General features: G+C 35.9%; 1 protein-coding gene across 5 annotated transcripts in view; it reads left to right on the top strand.

Annotated features, from left to right (window-relative positions):
* The window catches only part of PPP1R12A (protein phosphatase 1 regulatory subunit 12A), a 166,163-nt gene that overhangs the window by 139,118 nt on the left and 12,240 nt on the right, over positions 1 to 14,805 (top strand). For all 5 annotated transcript variants that reach the window (XM_009004286.5, XM_003733810.6, XM_035257105.3 and 2 more), the window contains 3 exons: positions 3,490 to 3,506; positions 5,296 to 5,431; positions 7,569 to 7,673. In XM_009004286.5, the coding sequence (XP_009002534.1) occupies positions 3,490 to 3,506; positions 5,296 to 5,431; positions 7,569 to 7,673 (258 nt within the window). The remainder of the gene's footprint in view (positions 1 to 3,489; positions 3,507 to 5,295; positions 5,432 to 7,568; positions 7,674 to 14,805) is intronic.

Genomic DNA, 14,805 nt, shown 5'->3' with positions numbered 1-14,805 from the left:
GGATATACAGAACTGCCAAAAGTCACCAAATTGTACACTGTAAGTGGGTGTAATTTATTATATGTCATTTAACCTTTGGAGTTAAAAGAAAAAGCAGGAAAAGAAATAGTACCCTTGGCCAAAGGAAAATATCTGAAGAATACTCAAAAGTAGTGGAAATCTAGAAGTAGTAGGCTCAGATTTTATTTCTGTCGATTTTATTTCAAAGTTATGTTCTGGAGAAGGTAGGCATCTTTTAACTTTCTTTTACATATATTTAGAAATTTAGAGTCTCCAACAGATTTTTATATTCAGAATCACAATTATCTTCCCAACAATCTTTTTTTAAAGACATCTTTTTCCTCTCAGTACTAAAGCAAGTTTGAATGAAAAGACTGCATAGCCAGCAAGGGTTGAAAGTTCCCCTCATCCCCTTCCCTATTGTTTGGCTGTGCAGAAAGCTAAAATATTTTAAATATTTCTGTTCATATGGGGATAGAGCTGAACAACACGAGTTGTAAACCTGGCACTATCTAGCCTGAAACAGCATTCTGGTCATATTAATACTATTTTCTTCATTTTGAGTTGGAGTTCCTTAATAGAGTTATCACATTTCTTTTTAGTCAGCAAGGATCTACAGTAATATGAAGTGAACAGAAGTTGATTACCTGTTCTAGGTGACTATGAACATTATTTTAGGACCAAGTTTGCCTATTTTGACCCCAAAACTTTGTTTTAGCTTTAGGTGGCCATACAGATTGAGAAGTTAGTTGGTTCTGAGGTTAAATTATTTGCAGGCCTAAAGCTTTGGTACATAAACTCTTTGCCTATCACTTGTCAGCACTCCACAATTTGCCTATGCCCCTTCTTTATTATATTCTATCAATTTGTTCATCATCTTTCTTTCCCACTGGTACCCTACAAATTCCCATCTTGCAAGAACAAACAATGGACAGGTAAACTAGAGGGGAGGAAATTAGTAAACCATCCTCAGCTGACACCTCTCATTGCCTTATCACTCAGCCTCCAGCCCCTACCAAGCTGGAGTGGAAGAGAGATTGTCTGGCTTATAAAGTTGTAATTTTGAAGCATATTGATGTATATTGTGTTTTAAGTTTTACTGCTAAAATTATATATGAGATTTGTTAAGACGAAGAAGAATATTGTTTCTAGGAAGAAAAGTTTTTTTAGTTGCAATTTAAGTAGTTTTTGTTGATTTTAAATAGATTATTTAGAGTTCTTTCAGTTATATGTAACCAAAACCTAACTCAACCCAGATTAAACCAAGAAAATTTATTGTACTTCAGTTATATTCTGCAGTCCTTTGTATCAGCTTCATCCTCAGGCTGATTTAGCTCACAAGGATGGGATTATAGTTGGTTTAGGATAGACAGGGCTTATCACTGAACTGTTGCAGCCATTTTGCTACCAACATGGGCCACATGTCTTCTCACCTAAACCTAGTAAATTCTACATCATTAGAAAAAGGATGAATGAATGTAGATAAATAAGATGCAGTGTATGTGCATAGATCAATATTATCTATATTCACAGATATTATGTGTCCAAAAAAGGTTGGTTAATAATAGTGCATAGCTAGAGAATGGAGGGATGAGGAATTGCAGAGGAACTTTTTATACCATTATATGAACTTACAATACTGTAACTTTTGATATTTTTTAATCTTTAAAAAAAGGATATTTTTACTTTGGAAAATTAATCTTAAAATTTAGGGAACAAGGACATTATGCTAAGTAAAATAAGCAAGTTACAAAAAGACAAGACGTGTGTGATTTCACCTATTTGGATGTTATAGAAACAAAATAGAACTGTAGTTGCCAGAGCTAAGAAGAGGGGGACAAAAGAAGTTTTTCAGTGAGTATAGAGTTTTATTTTTGCAAGATGAAAAAGTTTTAGAGATCTTTTATACAACAATGTGAGTATTAAAGTATTGAACTATATACTCTAAAAATGGTTTACACAGTAAATTGTATATTATGTGGCTTTTACCACAATTCTTAAGTTTTTAAATAATGATAGGCATGGTGGCTCATGCCTATAATCCCAACACCCTGGGAAGCTGAGGTGGGAGGATTGCTTGAACTCAGGAGTTCAAGACTAATCTGGGCAGCATAGGGATACCCTATCTCCACAGTAAATTAGTCAGCTGTGGTGGTGCATGCCTGTAGTCCCAGCTAATTGGGAGGCTGAGGCAGAAGATCATTTGAGCCCAGGAGGTTGAGGCTGTAGTGAGCTGTGATCATATCACTGCACTCTAGCCCGGAAAACAGAGCAACACCTCATCCTAAAAATAGTAATAAAATAATCAGTGATAACACCATGTTTTTTAAAGACAAATAGAATTTGAGTGATTTATGTGACTGGACTTTTTATTTTTAAAGTTTAAATCAGTGAATGTAAGTGTAGACTATAAGGTGTGATGTATTGTTTTTGTTTGAAATGTAGACATTTTAGTTCATGAATGGCTATTTTACTGAATTTGAATATCTTGAAAATTGAAATTTATTTTTTAAAATTGCTGATTGTTGTAAAACCAAAGAATGAATCAATAAAATAAAGCATTTCCTTAAAAACAATGTAGGGAGCAAAGTTAAAATTGGTTTTGCAGAAGAAATTTACACAGACTTTAGTAAAACTTTTTAGTCCAAAATAGGCTTTAAACAATCCTAAAAGTAATCCAGTAATTTTACAGTGTCTCCAAAGATAAATATAATAGGAAATCACTAATATTTAAATTAAGAAGTATAACAAACCATTATGAATAGTTACAGAAAATTATAGAATCAGTGACTGTTTCAATAGAAAAAGAAAAGGCTAAATTTGACTACTGAAAAAGACTACTTTGGCCCCCAGTAAGACTATTTTACCTTATTAATCATTTCACCATTTAGATAAGATTTTCTGGAACTTCAGTGTAGCATACCACCTGCTTGAGAAAATTAAATTTCCTGTCACCTAATTTGCTAACCTTGAAGATCTATAGCTAGATTTCCAGAAAGTAAAGTTTAAATAAAATATGTGTATACTGTCATGCATAAACCATCATAAGTGTTTATTTATTTGCCTCAGAAACAAAAATGAGTAAAATGACTGCTTTGAGATATTATAGTAAACTTGATATTTCTTAATATAAATACATTACTTCCTCCTGTTCATTGGGTATATGTAATAGATATGTTTCTTAATCTCATTTTTTTCTTCTAATTAAAAAATAATGCAAGTTGTTATTATAGGAAATCACAGGAGATACCCATAAATTGCTGCTTGTAATTACATGATGGTATGCATGTGAAAATGTAGTGACTGTATTCTGGAACCCTTTTCTAAAAACAGCCTCAGTAAAATTAAACCATATGTAGATATAAATGTTACCTTAATAGTGTCAAAATGCTATTGATATTACATTAAATTTACTTAATCATAGGTTAATAGTTTAATGAAAGCATAAAAATTTAGTATGCCTGTGTTTTTCTCTTCCTTTCTTTCTAGACGGATTCCATTTCTAGGTATGTTTTATATATTTTTTTAACTGACTTTCCTGTTTTTATGTTTGTTAAAAATGCATTGCTAGGAATTTTTGGATTTTGTAAGTTTATAAAATTATTTGATAATAAAAAAAATTACAGAAATTGTGATGGCCTTATCATTGTTACTAGCTTTCTTCATTAAAGGCTTTACTTCTAGTTCACTAGTCACAGTAAGATTTTTTTCCCAAATCTCTACAACAGAGGTATTCCGAAGTTTCTTAAGTTCAACTATTATTAACATCAGGGTCTGATAAAACCCACACTACTGCCAGAAATTTATTTGATTAGGTATTCAGAATCTTCTCTTGTAGCCCTGCTTTAGACAAAAGAGAACCAGTGAAGACACTTTAAAAAGTGTCATCTAGCTCAAGCCTGTAGTCCTAGCACTTTGGGAGGCTGAGGCGGAAGGATTATTTGAGTCCAGGAGTTGAAGCCTGGACAAGATTGAAACCTCCATCTCTACCAAAAAAAATTTTTTTTTAGTTATCCAGGCATATTGCATTCTCCTGTATTCCTACCTGCTGGGGAGGCTTAATCAAAAGGATCACTTGAATTCCAGGAGTTTAACGTTATAGAGAGCTATGATTGTATCACTGTACTCCAGCCTGCACTCCTTACTGGACACAGTGAGACCCTGTGTCTTTAAAAAAAATAGTAATAATATCATCTAAAGTTCAAAATTATCCGTCTTTTCAGAGAACCTGCACTATATCCTTGATTTTGAACTCCATTTCATTTCTCTTGTAATTGTTAACCACAGCCCTGTAAGACCAATAATAAACTTCTGTCTACTGATGATTCTATTGAACTGAGATGCAGAGGCAATGACATCTATCAGAAAAAGTAACCTGAAATTCAGAACCAGATAATAAGATAGTTCTCTTTTACCAATAAGATATGTTTTTCCTGTTTAGGACAAACCCATTATCTGTCACTTTGGATATACTTTATTTCATCAAGTCTAAGACATTACTCATTTTAAAACATGTTACCTACCACTAAAAAAAGGAAAGGTGCTACCAATTAAACTATAATGCATCATCAGTTGTAAGCCATTTTCTGATTTTAGAAATATTAAAATGTGGGAGGAAACATACAGTTTAAAATTAATCATATGAAACCAGTTTTGGCTTTTAAACGTGAAAATTTTGACTCTCTTCCTCAATTAATGAAAATTAGTAGTACTAAAAAATAGGCTGGGCACAGTGACTCATTCCTGTAGTCTCCCAGCACTTTGGGAGTCTGAGGCATATGAATTGCTTGAGCCCAGGAGTTCAAGACCAACCTGGGCAACATGGTGAAACCCGTCTCTACAAAAAGTACAGAATTTAGGCATGGTGGCATGTGCCTGTAGTCCCAGCAACTCAGGAGGTGGAAAGATTACTTGAGCCCAGGAAGTCGCATCTGTAGTGAGCTAAGATCTTGCCACTGCACTCCATTCCTGGGCGGCAGAGTGAGACCCTGTCTCTTCCCACTTGTTGTGTATCACCAAAATTTTTCAGATAACAGAAGATTGTTACCTATTCTTTTGAACTGTTAAGTTATATAGGTACTAGGACGTATGTTAAGTTTGAACTGTTAAGTTATATGTGTACTAGGGTGTGTGTTACGTAAAATTTCCCACTTACTATATATCACAAAAATTTATCAGTTAACAGAGGAGATTGTTCCCTACTCTTTTAACCTATTAAGTTATATATGTACTAGGATGTATGTTAAGTTGTAAAAGCCTATAACAAATTTTTTTATTTAAATTCATCTTTTGAAGATATGAAACCAGTTCTACATCAGCTGGTGATCGATATGATTCCTTGCTGGGTCGCTCTGGATCATACAGTTACTTAGAAGAAAGAAAATCTTATAGCAGCAGGCTAGAAAAGGATGACTCAACTGACTTTAAAAAGGTACTTGGGTTATTTAGCTATATTTAATAAAAAATAAGTTATCTTTTATGTTGAGATGTTCATATTCAAATGTTATTTTAAAAACTCATAATGAAATCAGTATTTTGAAATAACTTACTTTCATTTTCAATTTCGGCAAGTGATGGTAAGTAGAATGTAAATAGCTGTTTGTTTATTAAAGGGAAGAGAAAATCAGCCAAGATCATTCTACATTTAAGTATCTCAAGTCATTGCTGTGATTGCACAGAGCATTAGTAAATGGGCTGCACACAAATGTATACACACTTAGTTTCATTTGTTACTAGGAAGCAACCAAACAGAGAAGATGGCTTTTCCTAAGATAATATATTGATAGTTTTTCATAGGTAACTGAAAAACTTGGGGGGGCAGCTCAAGTGATATTAAGGAATGAAGTAATTTAGAAAAAATAAATCCCAGAAACTCAATAATCTGGGATTCTTTTATATCTTTATATTTGGAGCTTATAGTAAATACAAAGTCTCTTGGAGAAGGAGAAAGCTTATGGCATTTGTACCTGTCCTCAGTTATCTGGCAGCTATATACTTTCTTAAAAGCCAAGTCAGGGGAGAGGGGGAGGGAGAGAATCATTTTACATTATGAATAAGATTCACCATTTATTCAGTAAAGAACTGAACTATGCTAACTAGAGAGATTCTACTCAGGGGCAAATGGAGATAAAGATATTATCTTACTATTGTGGGCATCTTCCGTATAGTGGGGGAGACAGACCTTATTATACAGTCACACTAACAAATGTGAAATAATGGAGACAGTTAACCTGAAGTAGAGAAACAGTTTGATAAAAGTGTATGACAAAAGAAAGTGGATTGATTTCCAAAGGAATTGGGGCTTCAGCCAAAAACAGAAGGATTACTAACAGTTAACTGACAAAAATGGGAGAGAAAGTTATTCCAGATGGAGTGGAACTACAAACTCATAGGCCTGGTGGTGGGAGAATACATGATGCATTGGAATAATTAAATTTTAATTATGGCTAGTGGAGTGGAATGAGTATTTATTTGAGGCAGCAGCTATAGTTGTATAGATCATGCAGTGTCTTATAGGCCACTGTAAGATTTTTCGTATGCTAAGAACATTGGGAAGCCATTCAAGAGTTTTTAATTTGTGAGTGGAAATGGAATGGCTGGCCTATGAAAATTACAAGATTTTCATTTTGAAAAGTTAATTTTAGCTCCTGTGTATAAAACAGATTAGAGAGAGATCAGGGAATTAGAATAGTTGAGGTAAGAGATGATCATAGCCAGAATTATGGTAGAAGTAGTAAAGCAGGGGTAGGGAAGAAGCAGTGGTTCACGCCTGTAATCCCAGCACTTTGGGAGGCTAAGGCAGGCAGATCACAAGGTTAAGAGATTGAGACTATCCTGGCCAACATGGTGAAACCCCCGTCTCTAGTAAAAATATAAAAATTAGCTGGGAGTAGCAGCGCATGCCTGTAATCCCAGCTACTTTGGACTCTGAGGGAAGAGAATTGCTTGAACCTGGAGGTGGAAGTTACAGTGAGCCAAGATTGCACCATTGCACTCCAGCCTGGGCAACAAGAGCAAGAATCTGTCTCAAAAAAAAAGAAAGAAGAAAGGAAGCATTAGAAAAGCGGAAGGTCTTGGATTTTATCCTGGATTTGAAATATTTCAGGAAATACAAAATTGCCTTTTAACTTTACTGTAAGCAATGTAGACATATAATGATAAATATAGCAGGTACTCTTTTGGGAATTCAAGACAGAATGATGGGCACAAAATCTCACGGACTCCAAATAAAGATCACAGTGACTCCTTAACCCTAGCCGCCGTTGCTGTGCAGGTATGTAGTCCCTCGTGATCAGATAACAACCTTTTTTAAGAGAACCTGAAAAGTCTGATTTTTCTGTCAAGTCTTGATTTTTGAATGCTAGAGCTAATTTTAAGACTTTATAGGGGACAAACACACTTGTATAACCAACAGTCTCTACTTTGCAACTGTGAAGTTTTTTTAAATGTATCCTTTATAACCCGTATGCTACAGTAAGCTGTTTTAATATTACAAAGTAATCAAAGAGAAATTTTAAAGTATTAGGAGAGCAGAAAAGTAATTTGTTCTTTTACCCTAATTTTTGTAGCTTTATGAACAAATTCTAGCTGAAAATGAAAAGCTGAAGGCACAGCTACATGATACCAATATGGAACTAACAGATCTTAAATTACAATTGGAAAAGGCCACCCAGGTTCGTACTCTTTTCTTTTTGTTACTCTCAAGGTAATGGTTGTGATTTATTCCATCTAAAATGGTATTAAAATTTTTTCTAATACACTAAATAGAAGTTTGATAATGGAAGATAATGCAGTTTATGGATTATTTACTTTTTCTGGAGTAAATTTAAAAAATAGTCTCAGTCAAAAGTTAATGTATAAAAAGCCTTTTAATACCAATTTTGTAGTGTGTCAGGGATTTAAATGCTTATTTCCAGCATACCAAATGTAGCAAGGCATGAAAACATTAAAAGCATCTATACAGAATCATCTTATAGCCATATAAAAAATTTTTATAATAATTTTACTTATTACAAATATTTTCTGTTTATTCAAGTAAAGGTGATTTTATATTGTGCTGGAAGAAGATAATTTTAATAATAACTCCTTTTGTAAGTTCCTTCTCTGCAGCAGCCTAGAGAAGATAAATTTGGACAATAAAATTGGGTTAGCCAAGCAAAACTCACAGCCTTTTGTACTATGACCTAAGAATTGTTTCCCAAGCCACTTTTCCATTTCCATGGAACATTAGTTCTGGGAGATAGGAATAGGTACATCTCCTTATTTCCCTCCTTTCAAAAAAAAAAAAATTTTGTGATCAAAGAGACTAGGGAAATGCTACATATTTTACATGCTAGAGACTTTACAGGGTCTATTTATATGCTAAAGGCTCTAAGGCATCCTGTAATTTTTAAGAAAACAAACATGTTAAATTTTAATCTGAGACTTTCTAGCATAAACATATTTCTGCAGCACAACTCTTAGAATCCAGCTGAAAGTGTAGGTCTAAAACACCATATCCAGATCTGCAAATGGGACTGCATACTTTCTTTGATCAGTCTTTACAGTTATCTTTTTCTTAATTATTGAAAATTAATTCTAAAAAACAAGCAACAACAAAACAAAAAAAAAGTTCATTCTATTTGTTGAATTTTTACTTGTTAACAGATCCTTTTTGTTAACCATTACTGTGTTGTAAAGCCATTGTGCACAGTGGATACTATGCTAAACTTTCAGGGGTCAGGCTAACCTCATGAGGTTGTGAAGGCTTCTCAGATTCCTTCAGGTTAATATAGATTTTTGTAAAGATACATAGAAAAATAAAACAGAACAAGAATACATTTTATAGTAAGGTGTTGATAACTTAGAATGTCATAAACATTAAAACTACTGACTTATATTTAGGCTTCATGGTAAACTGGAATGTTTAGCAGAAAAGTTAACCTTTAAGTAAAAGTATCTAAACTGATGTTGATGTTTTTTAATTAATGAAATTGTCATTATCCTTCACGTTGCATTAGTAGCTTAGTGAGCCTGCATACATTAAAATATAATGAGTTCTCTGAGCATAGCTTCAGCTTTAGGGATTTCATTATAATGTTAGTTCTAAGTAAAGATGTTCACTGCAGCCAAGCATGGTGGCTCACACCTGTAATCCCAGCACTTTGGGAGGCTGAGGCAGGTTGATTGCCTGAGGTCAGGAGTTTGAGTCCAGCCTGGCCAACATAGTGAAACCTCATCTCTACTAAAACTACAAAAAAATTAGCCGGGTGTAGTGGCAGGTGCCTGTAGTTCCAGCTACTCAGGAGCTAAGCCAGGAAGATTAACACCCCTGCACTCCAGCCTGGGTGACAGAGTAAGACACTGTCTCAAAAAAATAATAATAATAATAATGTCCACTGCTTCCTACTACAGCATTCTGTCATGGTGACTCAGCTAATCTGTGTCTCCACTACTTAATGCCTTCTCTATGTTCTGCTTTGCTGCCTACTTCATTGTCATATAATTCTTTCTATATATTGCTCATCTCACTCAAACCCTGCAAGAGAGGGGAATTGATAGAATTAGCCAGTTACTACCCAGTATGGAGCAGCCTGTTTTGTTAGTGACCATTACATAGGTCACTGGACAGAAAGTTGCCTGTGGGTCAGGTACCAATTTCCGTTACCGGGCAAGAGAAGTAGGATTAAAAAGTATGACAGCTTCTGCCTTGGCAGGTACTGTGAGTGTCACGTCTAGTATACTGAGTTAATAATGAGAAGTATAATTCATAAAAGTAAAACTGGTAAGCATTAAAGTAAACTTTTTGGGTTCAACTTTCAGGCATTGATCCTGAATCCTCTGTGAACTTTTCCATCTTTTTTTGTTTTGTTTTGGCATTGATCGACTTCATAACTATTCACAAATATACAAATATTTGTGTCAGATATTTGCCACAAATAGCAGTGGCAGTTTTTTTTTCTTTTTTGTTTTTTTTCTAAATTGCATTTTAGGTTTTGGGGTACATGTGCAGAACATGCAAGATAGTTGTATAGGTACACATGTGGCAGTGTGATTTGCTGTCTTCCTCCTCTTCACCCTCATCTGGCATTTCTCCCCATGCTATCCCCCCCCAGCTCCTCCCCACTGCTGTCCCTCCCATATTCCCCCCAATAGACCCCAGTGTGTAGTGCTCCCTTCCCTGTGTCCATGTGTTCTCATTGTTCATCACCCGCCTATGAGTGAGAACATGCGGTATTTCATTTTCTGTTCTTGTGTCAGTTTGCTGAGAATGATGTTATCTGGATTCATCCATGTCCCTACAAAGGACATGAACTGATCGTTTTTGATTGCTGGATTAATATTCCATGGTGTATATGTGCCACATTTTCCCAGTCCAGTCTATCATCAATGGGCATTTGGGTTGGTTCCAGGTCTTTGCTATTGTAAACACTGCTGCAGTGAACATTCGTGTGCATGTGTCCTTATAGTAGAACGATTTATAGTCCTTTGGATATATACCTAGTAATGGGATTGCTGAGTCAAATGGAATTTCTATTTCTAGGTCCTTGAGGAATTGCCACACTGTCTTCTACAATGGTTGAACTACTTTACACTCCCACCAACAGTGTAAAAGTGTTCCTATTTCTCCACATCCTCTCCAGCATCTGTCATCTCCAGATTTTTTAATGATCGCCATTCTAACTGGCGTGAGATGGTATCTCAATGTGGTTTTGATTTGCATCTCTCTGATGACCAGTGATGATGAGCATTTTCTCATATGTTTGTTGGCCTCATGTATGTCTTCTTTTGTAAAGTGTCTGTTCATATCCTTTGCCCATGTTTGAATGGGTTGGTTTGTTGTGTTCTTGTAAATCAGTTTGAGTTCTTTGTAAATTCTGGATATCAGCCCTTTGTCAGATAGGTAAACTGCAAAAATTTTTTCCCATTCTGTTGGTTGCTGATTCACTCTAATGACTGTTTCTTTTGCTGTGCAGAAGTTGTGGAGTTTGATTAGGTCCCATTTGTCTATTTTGGCTTTTGTTGCCAATGCTTTTGGTGTTTTGTTCATGAAGTCCTTGCCTACTCCTATGTCCTGAATGGTTTTGCCTAGATTTTCTTCTAGGGTTTTTATGGTGCCCAGTCTTATGTTTAAGTCTTTAATCCATCTGGAGTTAATTTTAGTGTAAGGTGTCAGGAAGGGGTCCAGTTTCTGCTTTCTGCACATGGCTAGCCAGTTTTCCCAACACCATTTATTAAACAGGGAATCCTTTCCCCGTTGCTTGTTTTTGTCAGGTTTATCAAAGATTGTATGGTAGTAGATATGTTGTGTTGCCTTTGATGCCTCCATTCTGTTCCATTGGTCTATATCTCTGTTTTGGTATCAGTACCATGCTGTTTTGATTACTGTAGCCTTGTAGTATAGTTTGAAATCCAGTAGTGTGATGCCTCCTGCTGTGTTCTTTTTGCTTAGAATTGACTTGGCTATGCAGGCTCTCTTTTGGTTCCATATGAAGTTCACGGTGGTTTTTTCCAGTTCTGTGAAGAAGGTCATTGGTAGCCTGATGGGGATAGCATTGAACCTGTAAATCACTTTGGGCAGTATGGCCATTTTCACGATATTGATTCTTCCTAACCATGAACATGGAATGTTTCTCCATCTGCTTGTGTCCTCTCTTATTTCATTGAACAGTGGTTTGTAGTTCTCCTTGAAGAGGTCCTTTACGTTCCTTGTTAGTTGTATTCCTAGGTATTTTATTCTCTTTGTAGCAATTGTGAATGGCAGTTCATTCTTGATTTGGCTCTCTTTCAGTCTGTTATTGGTGTATAGGAATGCTTCTGATTTTTGCACATTGATTTTGTATCCTGAGACTTTACTGAAGTTGCTTACCAGTTTCTGGAGTTTTTGGCCTGAGACAATTGGGTCTTCTAGATATACTATCATGTTGTCTGCAAATAGAGACAATTTGGCTTCCTTCTTTCCTACTTGAATACCCTTTATTTCTTTTTCTTGCCTGATTGCTCTGGCTAGAACTTCCAGTACTATATTGAATAGGAGTGGTGAGAGAGGGCATCCTTGTCTAATGCCAGATTTCAAAGGGAATGCTTCCAGTTTTTGCCCATTCAGTATATTGGCTGTGGGTTTGTTGTAAATAGCTTTTATTATTTTGTGATACGTTCCATCTATACCGAGTTTATTGAGGGTTTTTAGCATAAAGGGCTGTTGAATTTTGTCAAAGGCCTTCTCTGCATCAATTGAGATAATCATGTGGTTTTTGTTTTTGGTTCTGTTTATGTGGCGAATTACGTTTATAGACTGGCATATGTTGAACCAGCCTTGCATCCCCAGGATGAATCCTACTTGATCATGATGGATAAGGTTTTTGATGTGCTGTTGCAATCGGCTTGCCAGTATTTTATTGAAGATTTTTGCATCTATGTTCATCATGGATATTGGTCTGAAGTTTTCTTTTCTTGTTGAGTCTCTGCCGGGTTTTGGTATCAGGATGATGTTGGTCTCATAAGAGGATTTGGGAAGGATTTTCTCTTTTTGGATTATCTGGAATAGTTTCAGAAGGAATGGTACCAGTTCCTCTTTGTATGTCTGGTAGAATTCGGCTGTGAACCCATCTGGACCTGGGCTTTTTTGTGTGTGGTAGGCTCTTAATTGCTGCCTCAACTTCAGACCTTGTTATTGGTCTATTCATAGTTTCGGCTTCCTCCTGATTTAGGCTTGGGAGGACACAAGTGTCCAGGAATTTATCCCTTTCTTCCAGGTTTACTAGTTTATGTGCATAGAGTTGTTTGTAGTATTCTCTGATTATGGTTTGAATTTCTATGGAATCTGTGGTGATTTCCCCTTTGTCATTTTTTATTGCATCTATTTGGTTATTCTCTCGTTTCTTTTTTATCAGTCAGGCTAGGGGTCTTGTCTATTTTGTTGATCTTTTCAAAAAACCAGCTCTTGGATTTATTGATTTTTTTAAGGGTTTTTCGTGTCTCTATCTCCTTCAGTTCTGCTCTGATCTTAGTTATTTCTTGTCTTCTGCTAGGTTTTGAGTTTTTTTGATCTTGCTCCTCTAGCTCTTTCAATTTTGACAATATGGTGTCAATTTTGGATCTTCCCACTCTTCTCATATGGGCACTTATTGCTATATATTTTCCTCTAGAGAATGCTTTAAATGTGTCCCAGAGATTCTGGTATGTTGTGTCTTTGTTCTCGTTGGTTTCGAAGAACTTCTTTATTTCTGCCTTCTTTTCATTGTTTATCCAGTCAACATTCAAGAGCCAGTTGTTCAGTTTCCATGAAGCTGTGCGGTTCTGAGTTAGTTTCTGAATTCTGAGTTCTAACTTGATTGCACTGTGGTCAGAGAGACTGTTATGATTTCAGTTGTTTTGCATTTGCTGAGGAGTGCTTGACTTCCAATTATGTGGTCAATTTTCGAGTAGGTGTGATGTGGTGCTGAGAAGAATGTATATTCTGTGGATTTTGGGTGGAGAGTTCTGTAAATGTCTATCAGGTTTGCTTGCTCCAGCTCTGAGTTCAAGTCCTGGATATCCTTGTTAATTTTCTGTCTGTTTGATCTGTCTAATATTGACAGTGGAGTGTTAAAGTCTCTTACTATTATTGTGTGGGAGTCTAAGTCTCTTTGTAAGTCATTAAGAACTTTCCTTATATATCTCAGTGCTCCTGTATTTGGTCCATATATATTTAGGATCGTTAGCTCTTCTTGTATCGATCCTTTTACCATTATGTAATGTCCTTCTTTGTCTCTTTTGATCTTTGTTGCTTTAAAGTCTGTTTTATCAGAGACAAGAATTGCAGCTCCTGCTTTTTTTTTGCTCTCCATTTGCTTAGTAAATCTTTCTCCATCCCTTTATTTTGAGCCTTTGTGTATCCTTGCCTGTGAGATGGGTTTCCTGGATACAGCACACCGATGGGTTTTGGATTTTTATCCAGTTTACCAGTCTGTGTCTTTTGATTGGTGCATTTAGCCCATTTACATTTAGGGTTAATATTGTTATGTGTGAATTTGATACTGCCATTTTGATGCTAGCTGGCTGTTTTGCCCGTTAGTTGATGCAGATTCTTCATTTTGTTGATGCTCTTTAGCATTTGGTTTGTTTTTGGAATGGCTGGTACTGGTTGTTCCTTTCTATGTGTAGTGCCTCTTCAGGAGCTCTTGTAAAGCAGGCCTGGTGGTGACAAAAATCTCTGAGTACTTGCTTGTTTGCAAATGATTTTATTTTTCCTTCACTTATGAAGCTCAGTTTGGCTGGATATGAAATTCTGGGTTGAAAGTTCTTTTTTTAAGGATGTTGAATATCGGCCCCACTCTCTTCTGGCTTATAGGGTTTCTGCTGAGAGATCTGCTGTGAGTCTGATGGGCTTCCCTTTGTGGGTGACCCGACCTTTCTTTCTGGCTGCCCTTAGCATTTTCTCCTTCCTTTCAACCGTGGTGAATCTGATGATTATGTGCTTTGGGATTGTTCTTCTTGCGGAATATCTTTGTTGTGTTCTCTGTATTTCCTGGACTTGAATATTGGCCTGCCTTGCTAGGTTGGAAAAATTTTCCTGGATAATATCCTGAAGAGTATTTTCCAGCTTGGATTCTTTCTTTTCCTCACATTCTGGTACACCTATCAAACATAGATTAGGTCTCTTCACATAGTCCCACATTTCTTGGAGACTTTGTTCAATCCTTTTTGCGCTTTTTTCTCTAATCTTGGCTTCTCATTTTATTTCATTGAGTTGATCTTCAACCTCTGATATCCTTTCTTCTGCTTGGTCAATTCGGCTGTTGAGACTTGTGCATGCTTCGCGAAGTTCTCGTGTTGTGTTTTTCA

The sequence above is a fragment of the Callithrix jacchus genome, chromosome 9 (genome assembly GCF_049354715.1).
Source record: "Callithrix jacchus isolate 240 chromosome 9, calJac240_pri, whole genome shotgun sequence".
NCBI lineage: Eukaryota > Metazoa > Chordata > Mammalia > Primates > Cebidae > Callithrix > Callithrix jacchus.
The sequence above is the reverse complement of the archived record's forward strand: the minus strand, read 5'-3'. Positions and strand labels throughout refer to the sequence as shown.